This window comes from Diplotaxodon limnothrissa, linkage group LG15 (genome assembly GCF_057381915.1).
Source record: "Diplotaxodon limnothrissa isolate DT_005_m linkage group LG15, D_limnothrissa_male_GT1.1, whole genome shotgun sequence".
NCBI classification, from domain to species: domain Eukaryota; kingdom Metazoa; phylum Chordata; class Actinopteri; order Cichliformes; family Cichlidae; genus Diplotaxodon; species Diplotaxodon limnothrissa.
In genome coordinates, this window is record NC_140610.1 from 10,366,452 (window position 1) to 10,381,953 (window position 15,502).

General features: G+C 40.3%; 1 protein-coding gene across 4 annotated transcripts in view; it reads right to left on the reverse strand.

Moving 5' to 3' along the window:
• daam1b (dishevelled associated activator of morphogenesis 1b) overlaps positions 1–15,502 on the reverse strand; it is a 46,884-nt gene that overhangs the window by 6,364 nt on the left and 25,018 nt on the right. For all 4 annotated transcript variants that reach the window (XM_085373219.1, XM_085373216.1, XM_085373217.1 and 1 more), the window contains exons 2-15: positions 11,861–12,163; positions 10,034–10,123; positions 5,892–5,963; positions 5,533–5,627; positions 4,563–4,896; positions 4,372–4,482; positions 4,157–4,260; positions 3,818–3,884; positions 3,614–3,731; positions 2,790–2,928; positions 2,530–2,588; positions 2,253–2,440; positions 753–1,052; positions 558–665 (exon numbers count right to left, since the gene is read on the reverse strand). In XM_085373219.1, the coding sequence (XP_085229345.1) occupies positions 558–665; positions 753–1,052; positions 2,253–2,440; positions 2,530–2,588; positions 2,790–2,928; positions 3,614–3,731; positions 3,818–3,884; positions 4,157–4,260; positions 4,372–4,482; positions 4,563–4,896; positions 5,533–5,627; positions 5,892–5,963; positions 10,034–10,123; positions 11,861–12,061 (1,986 nt within the window). In that variant the 5' untranslated portion in view covers positions 12,062–12,163. The remainder of the gene's footprint in view (positions 1–557; positions 666–752; positions 1,053–2,252; positions 2,441–2,529; positions 2,589–2,789; positions 2,929–3,613; positions 3,732–3,817; positions 3,885–4,156; positions 4,261–4,371; positions 4,483–4,562; positions 4,897–5,532; positions 5,628–5,891; positions 5,964–10,033; positions 10,124–11,860; positions 12,164–15,502) is intronic.

The window sequence follows — 15,502 nt, forward strand, 5'->3', positions numbered from 1 at the left end:
CTGGGCTGTCTGCAGTTTCATCTTTAAAAAGACATGCCCTTCTAATCCAGAAACTACCGATTATGAATTTCTAGAAACTACATCAGTTGCAAACTGAAAGAAAAAAGGAACAGCTGATTGTGAGCAGCGCACTCATGCATTTTCAATCACATATGGCAGAATGATCTAAACCATTAGGAAAAAAAAGAAAAAATGTTCCATTCGAAATGTGAGGAGTTTAAAATCATTCAAGCATGAAAGTCTGGAATCTAATTAACTGCCAAGTGTATCTCAAAATATCTCCTTTCTCCTGTTTTTATTGATCTGACCTCTTCCCCATGACCAAACTGTGCTTAGGAAAGAAAAGTTGTACAACAGTAAAAAAAATAAATAATAAATTTAGTAAAAAAAATCCAAGGAACTGAACAGCAGCCAAGTCTAAATCCCAAAAAAAACTGCAAGCAAACTGAACCCTCTGCCCACCCCAAACCCACATATCTACCCTTGGCCTTATCTAATGATAGACAACATAGCAACATGTGGTGAGACTGAAAGGTGAACTACATCATTCTCAGTACCTGCTGCCTCTGATAGGCTGAGAAGGTTTTTTCAATGTCATCTAAATCCAGCACTTTGAAAACCTTGGCATCATCCACCTCCATCCAGACCGTACCCTCCAGCTTATTCTGAGAGGAAAATAAGACATCTTATATGTCAAATTTTAACAAAGAGCAGGAATATCTGGAGGCCTCCTGTGCCTCTGCTCTTCATACCTCAGCTAACTTGGACCAGTTGAAGGACTTGAGAGGGTTGGATGGCTGAGGAATGTTCTTCTTCTTCAGCGATGATCCCAGGGGCGCTCCTGGTGGTGGAGGGATACCTCCAATGGGCGGGAGCCCAGGGGGAGGTGGAGGGCCACCTGGCGGAGGCGGTGGGGGTGGCGGAGGAGGCATCATACCACCAGGAGGTGGTGGAGGAGGTGGGGCTATTCCTGCAAAGCCTGGTTGAGGCACCGGGCCGCCAGGGGGGCCGGGGGCAACAGGAGGGCCGCCAGGAACAACAGCTGCCTGCCTCTGCAGAGACACATGGGAACACAAGAGGGGTTCAATTCTCATGGAAAGAGTATTGCTGCACATTCAATGGAATTGTAACTACAAAAAAAAATTTTATGCTTTTTTTCAACACAAACCATACCACACTGATTCATAATTAAAACGATACCAGTCTAAAAGTCTAATTTTTGTTATCATAAAGCAAAAGGTTTTCCTAATTTCATGAGTTTCTTTCTCAAGTAAGGTAGATGTGTATTATTAGTTTCTTAAACCTACATTTGGCCTTCAACAACACAGTTTTTATGAGAGTTTTGTGCCATTTCAGTAGACTTGCAGTCACTATAGACAGGAAACAAGATTCCTGGTCTTGGGTGCTTTCTGAATTCTGATTATAGTCCAGCAGAAAAGGGGCACATTAGCTGAAATGGATTCTCAAAACCATCGGCTGTCATCTTCTTTTATCAGCATTCTATGTTGGCCGTGAGAGGTTAAACGCACTTGGACTTATGAAAATGCCAGCAAATAGAAAAACACTGCAAAAGCACACAAAATACAAAGGACATGTTTTTAGGGAGACAACAATGTGACATAAAAACTGTAGAAATGACAGGAAGCTCTGTTTTTTTTTCTTAACAGTTTTCATCGTTGTGAGGAACAAAAAGATGCGGGTAATGTGCATTTTAATCGCATGACTCATGCATAGATAGGTGATTGCTATTAGTCATTCAGTAGCTTGTCCCCTCGAGAGCTGTTCTGTCACATTGTTGTCACCCCGAAAACACTTTTGTTTTATAAGGTTTTTTGTGAACATTTTCTATTTCTTTTATGTTTTACTCAATTTCCATTGTAATTTGTGGGCTTGCATGTGTTTGAACTCAGGGCCACAGTAACAGTATATATGAAATATATGAAAATAAACAGAAGTGTTCCCTTCAACCTGACCTTTAATCAGACAGAAGTTAAAAATGGTTCATTTTTTCATTTCTGCTTTTCATCTAGAAAAAAAAAAAAAAAAAAAAAAAAAAAACTTAAACTGCTTAATTTTGAGGTTTTAATAAATTTAGATCACATTGTGATATCTAAAGGACTACTCCTAACTTCTTAGATTAGGTCATATGATTATTCTGGACCGCCGCTGGCTGTCAGAGTCCATCATCCTACTCATTAAGGTTTTCATTTGAAGGTAATTGTAATTGCAAAGTACTTTAAAGGGAAACATACGGTGCTGAGCTCATGCAGTCGTGCGGTGAGTTCAGCCACTTGCTGTTTGACATTTTTCTGCTCGTTGCTCTCTTTTTCCAGCTTCTCTTTCATCTTGTTGAGAGTCTGCATCATGTCCTCTTTCTCCTGGGTCTTGGCGTCACATTCACGCTCCTTCTTCTCAAACTTCTGTTGCAGCTCATGGTGCTCTGTGATGGGGAAATTAAAGCAAGATTTTATTAAAACGTGATTTTCATTGGTAAGAAAATTGTCCCATTGCATTTATAATCGCACACACCTTTTCTCATTTTCTCTGCCTGCTCCTTCCACTGTTTGACCTCATTTTCATTGACCAGCCTGCAGAGAGAATGACACACGTAATTACTTACAGCATCTCCGCGAACGACTTCACTGATTGTTTTTCTGAACATAAAAGGGGAGCTATTTTTGAACCAACGCTGTCAAACACATGGATTTCTACTTCAGCCCTGTTCTACATTCTTCAATCCGTTCCATGTTTACGTGTCCGTCTGTGCAGAGGAAAATCGGTGCACTCACATCCGGACAACATTCTTCACGTTAAAATTCTCCAGTGGTGTGACGTCAGGGTCATGACCTTTATCATTCTGCAAGACCATCTGCTGGACGATGCGGTCCAATAGCAGCCAGTACTGTACAGTGTTTCCACTTCTCTTGTCTGGACACGGAAAGAAAGAGAGCAAAGAAAGCAAATTTCCCATTACTCATGTTTCTTCCATTCAGTGTTATCGGAGAAAATACTGATTACACTTGGATCCACAGTGGTTAGATAGCCTAAAGGAGGCAAAATAATTAAAGGCTACAACAAGATGACAAATGTATTTCTTACTGATTGGTGAAATTTCATCAGTCATATGGGGACAAGATGTTAACTGGTGCCTTATAAACTCACAGTGCACAACATGCGGTACTGCTGTTATACTTTACTGTGGAAATTAAAAGTGCACTGCATCAAATTTAATATATAATTGTTTTATTTTTCCTTCCTAAGTTTGCAGATTATTGCTAACACTGGGGTGAAACCACATCACTGGTTGCGGCTCACTCCCATTTTCATTTCTTCAAAAAAATGCCTGAAAAACACAGAATAGAGGAGTGAGAGTTAAAGCAAAAAGCCTCGCGCAGTCGTGTCTTTAGTGGCTCTTTCACTTCAAATCCATTGAAAGTGAGAGGTAGGGAAAATAGTTACGGAACTAAATATTAGCGTCTGAATGAATACAGCTTTAGTTTGGCTGGGAATGTGCTAATCCACCTTCTGGACTGACTAATCAGGACAAAGTCAACATTCTTATTATATAATATTTATCAAGCCTGTTTGTCCAGTCACAAACAACTAAACTTACGTGGCATGAGCAGACAGTGATGCAGGACAGACATAAAGTGCGGATATGCATCAGTGTGGCTCATCTTCTTCCGGATGAGATCAAAAACTTGCGTGGCACTTTTGGTGTCTACATGTACCTGGATAAGAAGCATAAAAAAACCCCAAATGAATAAACATTTGTTCCTCACATGATGAGTAAGGGAGAGATGTTTCTTTTCCTTACCGACTCAAAACGTTTTGACACAGCCAGCTCATCATCGTTCCGCAGCATCTCAAAGTAGTCTAAATGCCTGAAAGTGTCACAGAGAATTAAGTGATGAACTCGCACACTTACAGCTTAGAAAGATCAGAGTATTAATGTTGACACGCATTAGTTGGAAAGACTTTGAAATCTACTGTGTTGTTGGGGGTAGAGTTCCAGGATAATGTGTAGAGTTTAAAGCCGAGGTTTTGACTCACAGTATGTGTGCTTGTGTACTTCTTTAGCTGTTCGACTGATCTGTAAATGTTTACAGACACCACTTTGGAAGAGATTATGTTTTAAAGTGAAGTTGCACCTCACCTGTCTAACGTGGCGTTTTCATGAGAATGTAGCTTATCGATCACAGGTTGGATCCCCAGCATAAGAAATTCATATCGGAGGTGAATACGGAATTCCAAACTAGTCTAAAACGGGGGGAAAAACAGCAGTAAGATACTGATGCAAGCAGTGCTTTAAAGAGCCTCTTGAATAAGTGACTCCTGTGTGAAAAGATGCATGAAAACAGTATATATTACCTCTTCAGCTCCTTGACTCAGCACAGCATTAATAAAGGACATGATGGCTGTTTTCAAGCTGACCTCATCTCTGTACCGCCCCGTACTCCGGTCCAGATCATTTACAAGTGTCTGAGAGATGAAAATCCATTACAGATGATTAATACTTTCAAGCAATGTTGCTTTTAAATTGCTTTACGCCTCCCACCCACCTGGAAGCGTGTCCTCTCGCAGGCGAAACGCTGGTAATGCAGCATTGACTCCAGGATTTTTTTGTGCCCGCCAGGCACCAGACATACAGCACCCATGATCTCCAAGACCGCCACCTTTGTCTTAATGTTTTCTGTGGCCAGGCTCTGGGCGATGATGTTGATGCTCTCGGAGTGAGCGAGGACGTGGGCGCGGCCCTGCGAGTTGTTCATCAGAGCTTTGATGCAGCCGATGAGAGACGTGTGGATCTGTGATTCTGTGGTGTCATAGTCCATGCTTTTCAGGAAGTTCAGGATACACGTCAGGCCATCCAGATCAATAAATCGAGTCACAAACCTGAACAGAGACGTCATTGCGGTTTACAGAGATGATCTTAGCGCTTAAGGAAATACTAACTATACCATAGAAGTATAGTGCATCGATAATACCCAAGTTTTTGGGTTAAAACTGCAGTGAATGTTCCTTGTGTCCTTGTGTATTCTTGCAGTACAATGAATTCATATTCAGTAAGTGTTGAAAATGAGAGGGTCTCCTTTAATGTTCTTTTATATCAATGAAAAACCTTTACAGGTGTTCAATTTTTAAAGGGTGCATTTCCATACGAGTATGAGGAGCTGAAAAGAGCGACAGATGCAGCGATGGAGGTTAATAACAGGAGATATGATGACAGGTGACATTTAAAAAGGGGGGGGGGGGCTGAGTTTAGATACATAAACTATCTGGGCACATGAAAAAGAAAAATATATCAACAGTTATCAGCTTGCACGCTACAGACCTCCAGTTTATTTACTGCGTCTTGGTAGTGTGCAACATCAGATACTTACCTGATAGTCATGTAGCCTTAAAACTGAGGCTCTATACCACAAGCTGTTATAATTTAATGTGTTCATTTGTTTTTCATCCCTAGGATCTGCCATAGTTTTTAATGTGGATGTGAGTGTATTTATTTGCTGTTCTAAACTTTTTGGTCACCTCATAGGTTGGGTTCTCAGAGCCGTCTTCAAGTTCTCTATAGTTTTGTTCCTCTCCTCCTCATCCTCTTTCTCCAGAGCGAGGAGCGTCTTTCTCTGTTCAGCAAAAGATTGAACATCATAAAGATCTGAGGCCAAAATAAAGTTAATTTTCTTAATGATAAGCAGGTCACAAAAAACAAAACAAATGTCAATAAGGAAAAAAAAAAAAAAAAAAGTGTAAAAATCTGGTCGTGATATTTCAGCACCACAAACGTGCAAAATGTTTAAAAGTCATCATATCTCATCACTACATTACATAAAAGAAAAGACCATTTAGTAAATTCAAAAAAAAGACATCTCGCTCATGTTACTACTTACAGCTGCCATTGAATTGAGCTGATCAATGTAATATTCTGGCCAGCTAGTTGCACTTTTGTTTTCTTCTTGTTCCTGAAAAACAGAAAAATGAAATACATTTCACTGTCATTAAAGTAGACAAGAAAATTAAAATGAAGGAAAACATGAGGCATTAGCTCATAAATATTAACTGGGTATGATTTTCATTTTTCAAAGTTACATAAGAATGTGGTTTGGAAGGACATATTTCACATGAGAAGAAAAGTTATTTGGTTCATGTCACATGTTCAAATACCCTGAAGTCTAACTTCAAAGCAAATAATTTTTTTCCCCCTCTTTCCGTCACTTTTCAGATTGATTGGCTTTGAAAGACACGATGCACACAAACACAGACAAATGGACAGGGAACAGACGGACTGGAGCTTAAATAGCCACCAGCCAAAAACGAATCGAGAGCTCAAAGTAGGGCGACACAGATATTCAAGCTATTTTATCCTCCAGAGCTTCACTAAGTTTCAGGAGGTGGTGAAAAATGCCAAAACACGAGTGCACAGCTGCTTGAGAAAATCGTGAGATTAGCAAATGCATGTTTAAACCGTGGATTAAGGACATGGCCTGATTTATGGTGAGATTAATCTTGCTCACGGGCACGTTTGCATTGCAAGTTTAAAGGAGGGGGAGGGAAACAAAAAACAAAAAACTTGCTAGGCACTTCTGAGATGATTTCATATTTGACTTAAAAAGACTACTAAAGCACTGAGGTTAAAGTGACTTGAAGCTAACCTTGGCATGTACATAAAAGCTTTCTTGGCTTTCAGTTTACCTCATGCTCCATTAGGCACAAGTGAACTGTGACCATCAGAAACTAATTGGGCGTCGGTTAATATCGCTTTATTAACCGACGCCCAATTAGTTTCTCGCTTGCCTGTAGAGATTTGGCCTCTCTTGGTCGAAACTGTGGGCCTTGGCTGGTCTGCAAGGTTTGTGCTGTGACAGGAAGGACTGATCCTGCTGTTCCACTCAAGACCAGTGCCAGCTTGACCAGATGGGTCCTGGAAAATGTCCAGTCAGTTTGAAGAGGCGAAGGAGACGCAGAGGTGGGACCACTTTTACATTTTAAAGAGTTACTCCTTTAACTTCTAAGTCAGCGGTCTTCAAAATATAAAATACCCACAGTTTATTTAGAGTTATGATGACAGGCTAGGAGTGTATTTTGAGGGGTTTGTTTTTTTTCACATTTGAAAAAAATAAAGGTCAGAGACACATTACGAAATCTTAAACTGTGCATTTAATAGTTAGCCCGTTTCAGAACTCAAGAAGTTAGAAGTTAAACTTTTCTTTTTTCCTCACGTTAAAATCTGAAACCCAACAAAAAAAAAAAAATCTTTGCTGACAACCAGATCAGTAAATCATCTTCTTGGCAGATGATGTAGCCTTGAAGAAAATGGACAGAAGACAAGAGACAGGAAGCAGATTGATTCTCTACAGCATGATTTCATCAGCTCAGGTGTCTGGCCAAACTAAACAGCTAAAGCTTTGAATGACTTATCTCCTCCACATCCAGCTTGACTTCTGAAGCCAAGAAGCAACTGGTGGAAAAAGAGCACCCTCATCACTTGGGCTTTGAGTGCCCCGATAATGACCCATCTTCCTCCTTATCACCCCCTCACTCACCCACCCGCTGCTCACATACAAAAGAAGCACCTGTGGAAGTGAAGCCTTCCTGTTTGCTTTGGACAACTAAGTGCTTCCTCTTTTCTCTGCATGCGCACACACACACACACGCACGCACGCACCCTTCCTCTCTGAATCTCTGATGGTGAGTTTTTATCTGAGTTGGAGCCAAAGTTTGCTGCAGAGTCAGCAATATTGATGTCTGTTCTGTCTCTCCTCCCTCACCCTTATTCTGTAGGTCCACACTGCATTTAAAAAGGGTTGACTCACCTAAATCCTCCCCCAACTTCCCTTTAACACAAAAGAAGTAAAGCAACGATTCTGAGGTTTATTTTTAAGGTGCACTGTGATGCTACTGAAATAAGGCCACTAACTGGGGCACAGTAGATGCAGGAGCATGCAGCACTCTCCATCACTTGCCTTGTTGTGACTGACTAGTTGATGCTGTCTGCAGCTAAAGTAAGCCATAAGTGTACCTATACTTAAAGTATGTGTCCAGTGAAAGAGGAAAATTTGACGTGGCTCCTCGAGCTTCTCGTCATATCCAGTAACTTAACTGTGCTGGAAACGTACCATTTCTGCAAAGAAATTATCCATCAACATGAATACACACTTTTGGCTCAAACACAAATCTTTACAAGGAGTAATTTGACATTTTGGGAAACGCACCTATTCAATTCATTGCCAAGAGCTACATTTGTTTCATGCATATTTAAACTCTCTGGGCTGGCTAAAGCAAAAGCATTTACATTCAGGAAGAAAACTGACATTTCAAACAACGGTGATTTTTTTTTTTTGCTCTGCTGTTCTGGCCTAATAACATCTATGCCTTTCTGCAGCTGTTTTATCTGGGGATTTATATAGTACACACACACACACACACACGCACACACACACACACACACACACACACAATCTAAATATCCAATCCATCTGGCTAAATCCCAGTACTCCTCACCATCCAGTTTGTTACCAGATGTAGGAAAAGATTAATAAATCTGCATGGCCCGTCTGCATACTAGTCAGGACAGGATATCCTACACCCTCATACCTTTGGCCTTGAAACACTGCTGTAAAAATGTGTGGGCACATTAAGAGGTAGCTGAACTTGCACTGAGCTAAACCAGAACAGGCGTCTGCATTTTCCTGCATACTGAGGATGAGTTGTTATTATGTGGAGAAACAGCTGACGTTCCTTTTATCCGGAAGGCCATAATGAAACACGACACTATCACAGAGTAGTAGAGTATATGTTGTGTCTACATGAATGCTTTGATGGGATAGGTGTGTTACCTAAAAGAGAATTTAAAAAAAAAATTAAATCAAAAATATGCCAAGTTTTCTTCATTTTTGAATCAGGCAGGAAGAGAAGAAGAGAAAAACCACGCTGTGTGGGAGGAAATGCGCTGTCAAAATTTAAAGGGAAAAAAATAGGACCTTTGAAATCTTCAGAACTTCATCATTTCTGACAGTACCTTCCCTGTTAGTGGATTATCTAATGTAGGAGGCCAGATTTAGCTTTCGCTTTACTCCCTCTACGCACTATTTTTATATGCACCTCATGTAGCATCCGCTCAAGGAAGTTATTCACAAAGGAGCTCTTTTTAAGTAGAAAAGATTTACTTTGTAGCGAGGGAGAAAGTGACTGTAACTCAAGAGATGTATAACAGAACAGGGGATTAATGCTGGGATATTACAAGCACTTTGTGGAATGGGAATGATGTGCTTTGTTTGAAATGTTTAGCTATCTGTTTGACTGATAATGGCTTGCATAAGCAATACATTAATTGGCTATACAAACAGTAGGCAGATGCAATGAAAATGAGCCCAAGTTTTGATCCTAATAAAGTCTGAAATGTAAGTTACTTATTTCTTAAAGCAAAATATTGCAGATACCAGAACTACTTCAGTACTGTGGGGAAGGCATAGTACCGAAGCCTCTACATTACAGGAATGGTTTGATAATTTAGATGAGAACACTGCAGACTAACCGGTTTCTGGCAGAAGCCTTAAATATACTGCACTGGCGTAGTATCAAACTTCCCTCATGTTATTTAGCCACTTCCCTCTTTTGTGAGAGATTAAAACCAGTACAGACGTACGTCAACTTTAACTGCTAGTTTCCATTAACACACCCTTTCAGCTACCCTTTATATTTTAATTATCTGTCAAGTTGAATTCCTAAGGAGGCACACTATTAAATTAGCAAAAGGTGGTTCACAATGCTGTCCTGAATATTACTGTAAGCAGTGACATGTTCACTACATCAAAATAAAATGGTCTGCAGTAAGCATAGGGATCCAGCGATAAAAGACTCAGAAAACACACAGCTCAAGGGATCAACAAATCAATGAGGGAGGAGATTACATAAAATTGGCTACTGGGATATTTGTAGCCCCCCCCCAAAAAAAAAAAAAAGGCAGACAGCAGCGAGTCTATGAAGGCTGATACGGTGTAATGTGCTATGCAGCCAACAGAGATCTGTTTACCTTCTTTTTGCTGCAGTAGATTTGCCATTTCTTCTCTGCAGGCAGTGCGAACATGGCTTCCCTGTGTTTCTCTGTAAGATCAAGCTCATCCTGCAAAATGAAGATGAAAAAGAAGAAAAAGGTTAAGAAATGTTGGTGCTGAGTCACAGTAACAAATCGCTGAACGTTAGATTATGAAACCCGTATTGATAACTCGAGTGTTAAAATATCGAGCATCTTTCTCAAAACCATCATCCTGCAAATTTACAAACAACTGACATCAAACCAAACAAAACATAAGTGAAGAGCAGCTCTGTTAGCTGTTTTTAGCTCAATCTCTTCATAGTATCACTGGATGGTCTCATCATATATTCAGTGCGATTTTGAAACAAATCAGATGTCTTCCCGGCTTTAGATGTGTGAGTAATGGGGAAAAGATAAGGTGTGGTTTGCCTGCTCAACATGTGGTAACAAACATCTGGAAACAACATGTGTCACAACGCATAAAAGACATTTCACAGAGGCGCGTAAAGGGTGCTTTTGGGAAGCGTTTGACTAAATACCAGGAAAAAAAAACTGACTGAGACATTATCAGCAAGATCTGTAACTTATCTGAGGGATTTATGGGCTTTTTGTGCTGAACTGTAGCTGAATGACTATATGTGAAAGAGGCAGTGGAAGTTATAGAGAAATAGAGATTATGTTAACGCAGTTTACCCAACAGAATAATTGCAAAATATTTTAATGACAACTAGTCATCATGGGACGTGCCTTTGGGGGTTTCATTTGCTAAAGAATGTAGGCCTGGTGAATCAATATGTGCAATGATCAAGTCCCTATTGACATCCTCAGTAAAAGGGCCACGTGTGTTTGGGGAAATGACTCAATTACTCCCTAAATCATAAAAAGCATGTATGTGTTTTATGTTGGGTATGAACGCATGATAGGAAAAGTAGCTTCACCTGACTGTCTGAGTAAATTTCAAATTCAAAGGTCGAGTTTAACTGATCGTAACAGAGCAGATGTTCAAAATCTGTTTCCCCAACATGAGTCTTTTTTTTCCCCCCAGCAAACCCATTCTGATTATACAAGCACATGGTGGCTCATACTGGGTGAAAAGAAAAGCACGTGGCTGTTTTCTTCTAGTAAACAGAGCAACTGAAAGCCTCTTTGTCGTTACACTCAACGTACTCAATTATGTCTTCATAAAGAGTGGTAGACAAAAACAAGCAATTAGCAGATGGAGGAGGCCGAGGCATTAAGAGCTCCTGAATAAGGCCTATTGATGTGCAAAAATGTCATGCTTAGATTACTGTGGCAACCATGAGAGAGGAAACGGGGCCAGAAGAGAGAGCGAGAGGAGGGCACGACAAATTAGAAGTGACAATAAGACAGGGAAAAAAGGCAGTCTGGCCCTGTTATTCACAAGTTAGTGTAAGTTTAAACTGGGAGGAAGTGGCAGTTTATTTGGGAATGCCTTAAAATGTAACAGACAGGGTAAACAATGTAGTAAGAATATATTTTAGAGCCAATTTAAAACATCCACTTAAGTCAGTTTGGAAAATATTTCAAGTATTTCATTGTAAATTGTCTTGATTTGTATGATAGGGTGGTTTTTAAAGGTCATAATTATCCCAAGGTGGCCCAGTGATACAGTGCTAAGTACTGGCCTTTTATTTTAAAGAAGCGCTGGAATTCAAACTTGCTAGAAACCTTTATTTTTAATACTTTCATGACAATAAAAGTTCCAGTAAGTAATCCTGAATAAGACACATCAGGATTACCTACTGATTTCTGTAAGTGTTTAGATGTGCAAAAAACAAAAAACTAAATGGAACAGTGTCTTACCACCAACTCGGCGAACATGCTATCCAGCTCATCATTTCCCGGCATGGGCAGTGATGGCTCCATGGACTGCAGAGCAAAGTCATCCCGCAGTTTGTAGGTGATCTCTGGATGGTCTCTGTTGTTAAAACAACAGAAGATGGCGGAGAAGCCGCTGCGACCGCCGCCACCACCGCTACCCCCACCACGCTTCCGAGGAGGCATGGCGATCCAATGTCTAACTGGTCAGGCAGGGAGGGGGGGAGGCTCCTTCAGGACCTCTTTACAGCCTCCTCCACCTCAGAGTTTGGTCTCCGTCAGAGAGCACTGTAGACACAAAGAGGGGACAGTGAGTCTTGACCAAATTAGAGTGACGTATTGACCACATTAGTTAAACTGTCCATCCATCCATTCTCTTCCACTTATCCTTATCCTATCCCAGCTATCATTGGACAGATTGCCAATCTGACACAGGGATAACACAGAGAGGCAAACAACCATTTCCACTCACATTCAATTCAATTTTTTGTGGGCAATTTAGAATCACCAATTAACCTGACCCAACTAACTGCATAAAAGTGGCTTACTGTTTTTGGACTGAAGGAGGAAGCCAGAGTACCCAGTTAGAGTGCATGCCACAGAGAAAGATCTTGGCCAGATGGTGGAGTCAAACTCAGTATAGCTTAGGAAACTCAGGACCGTCTTACTGTGAGGCAACAGAGCTAGCCACCACCCCACTGTGCTGCATAGTTAAACTGGCTTTTCAAAAAGAATAAAACACAATTAAGACAATTTGAAAAGTGCTAAAAACAAAGACTGATAATTTCTGTTCTCTTCAATTAAACCACAGCAAGCTTCCAGCCACAATTGTACTGTACTACAACATGAACCTCTGATTCTGCTAATGTTTAATGAGGTAGGGTCATGATTTTTGAAAGGAAAGTACAATGTCCTCTGCCCCCAAAAGACTCGGTTATATCATTTACTCAATAGAGCCCTGCAATGAGAGTGTGACACTTGAAAGGGGGGAGATAATTTGACTGGATTAGCAAATTCAGGTCTTCTCGTGTCCAATTCCTCCTATTCAGGATTGGCTTTTCTCTGAAGATCTAACGAGTAGTAATTAGAAGGGAGTGTTTACAATGACCGTGGCGAGCAGTGTGTGATACCTTCTGGTCTTTAGAGACTGGTTTGGTCAGTGAAGGGGGGAAAGCTAAAGCAGGCCTTTTAGTAATCCCTGAGCTGCTGTACAAATCAGTCTGCATACTGACCTAATGATGGGGGAGATTTAAAACATTTAGAGACTATGTCAAACTGGAATATACAATGCTTCAATCTTCCTGATGATCCAATCACGTGACTCTACTTTCTGGCTGCTGCAGTACAAGCTACACATTTGGTTTGGTCTGTAGCAGCTGTAAGTTTCCACAGTAACGTAGGAAATGTGCACAATCCTACTCAACTATCTGCCCTGCCTGTCTATCACAGATAAAAATACACAGAGTTCAGCTGTCCCAAACGAGCAGCATTGCTGACGACCGTCTCAGCATATCAATGAAAGTTTTACAAGAGGAAGATTATTTAAATAAATAAATAAATACAAATCTGGGATCATTTAAGTAACCCCTCCCCCCAAATACCAGATACAGTATATTTTAGGTTGCTGTTTGACTACTTTGGTTCTGACAAAAATATCCAACTGACAGATTTATTGTCCAAATTTTAATAATCATGACAAGATAAAACCTGATGACATTGGAAATTCCCCAACACTTCCTCAAGTGCCATTGTGATGTTAAAACTCTGGCTCTGAGGGACAATCTGTAACAGCTAAACTTTCAAAGTTTAAATCTTTAGTCTTGTTTAACCTCCTAGGACCTGGGGCCTGTTCTTCGTACCTCGCTAAGTAAGTTAGCTGGATTAGATTGTTGACGATTTCGCGTGATCCCGGATCGTTCGGTTCCCCGAAGCTCATCCGGGACTTGCTGTCATAGCAACAGAGCCGTAAGCGTAAACCTGCTCGGGAGCAGGTTTACTTTATGTAAACAGGATTAGATCGCGGCCACGCAGGTATGTCCGCTTCATTTATACGAAAGCAACAGCGATATTCCACCACTGTTTCACCATAAATAAATAACATCAATGTAACTAAAGATAATGCAGCACTTGATCCTTTTATTGATGTCACACAGATACATACAGGTCATTTCCTAAAAAAGGGAAATGAACTATTAACATTCTATCACATGTATGTGATTATTACAGATGTAATTCATATTTCAGAGTAGTAATTGTAAATTACTTCGTGTAATCAAGATGAGAGACCACGGCTATAAAAGCGAAGGTGGATTTGGGAAGTCTGTCGCAGCCATGTCCTGTCCGTATACGCGAGCCACCCATTGCGGAAGGTGCAAGATTGATAAGGAGAGTCCTCAGAATTCAGCGTATATTGCGGGATAGACAGGATCCTTTAGCTCAGCGCGACAGTGTGCTCATTGAGAGATATCGATATTCCTGTGAGGGTATTATTTACTTAACCAACTTGTTGACGAGGGGGTGCAGGACCACCACCTGTCTTTTTTTCCTCTGCCCTTTTCTTGGTTGCTGTTATAAACAAACTAACAGAGTATTACAGGCCAGTATTACCTTGCCAAGAGACGAAAAGCAATCTAAGAGATAAATATTACCATTCTGTAGAATACTCCTGTATTCCACTTTTACTTGTTCCCATGTTCTTGTGGGTCCTGTTGTGGCTCTAATGTGAAAGGGGATATAATATAACATATTATAATATAATATAATGCCATATGATATTGGACAATATAGTGTCATATGATAGATCTACCCTACCGCCTACTGGTGTTGGCCAGAGGGGCCGATGGCGCGATATGGCAGCCTGGCTACAACCGTAGCTGCCTCCACCAGTGTGTGAATGTGGGAGTGAATGAATAGTGGTATCGTAAAGCGCTTTGGGTGCCTTGGAAAGCGCTATATGAACCCAATCCATTATTATCAGTTAGAGCTGGGCGATATGAGATTTTTTCATATCACGATATGTTTTTTTTCATTTCAGTCGATAACGATATCTATCACGATATAAGCCAAATAACTATATTTGTAAGATTTAAATGTGCCGTTGCTCACAAGTAAAATGTGAAATAATCAGCAGCTTGTTTTGATTTAAATATTTATTTCTCATAATAAGTTCAACAGGGTAGATGTACTTAAGGAACATGAGACTTTTTCAGATAGATAAAGGCAAATATTGCAAACTACACAAAAGGCAGCCGCTAAAGCGTTTAAGTTTCAAAATAGAACAAACGAAACAGACTAAATTGTCAATTCCACTTAGAAACAAAATATTAATTCTAAAAATAAATCTTAGTTTGTTTTACAGAAGAACAGACAAAACTGACTAACTTTTGTCAATATCAAATAAACTGAGAACTAAAAGGAAATTCTCAATCTCTCCTTGTTGTATAGCTGAGCTTTTCAAACAGTTTTAACAGTTACTTTAGTCTGACAAAAGCCGAATGACGAATTAGCGCTTCCAGTCAGAGACTGAGGCTACGTCCACACGTACACGGGTATTTTTGAAAACTGAGATTTTCCGTTTTCGTTTTAAAAAATAATCCCGTCCACACATAAAGGCAGAAATGAAGGAAA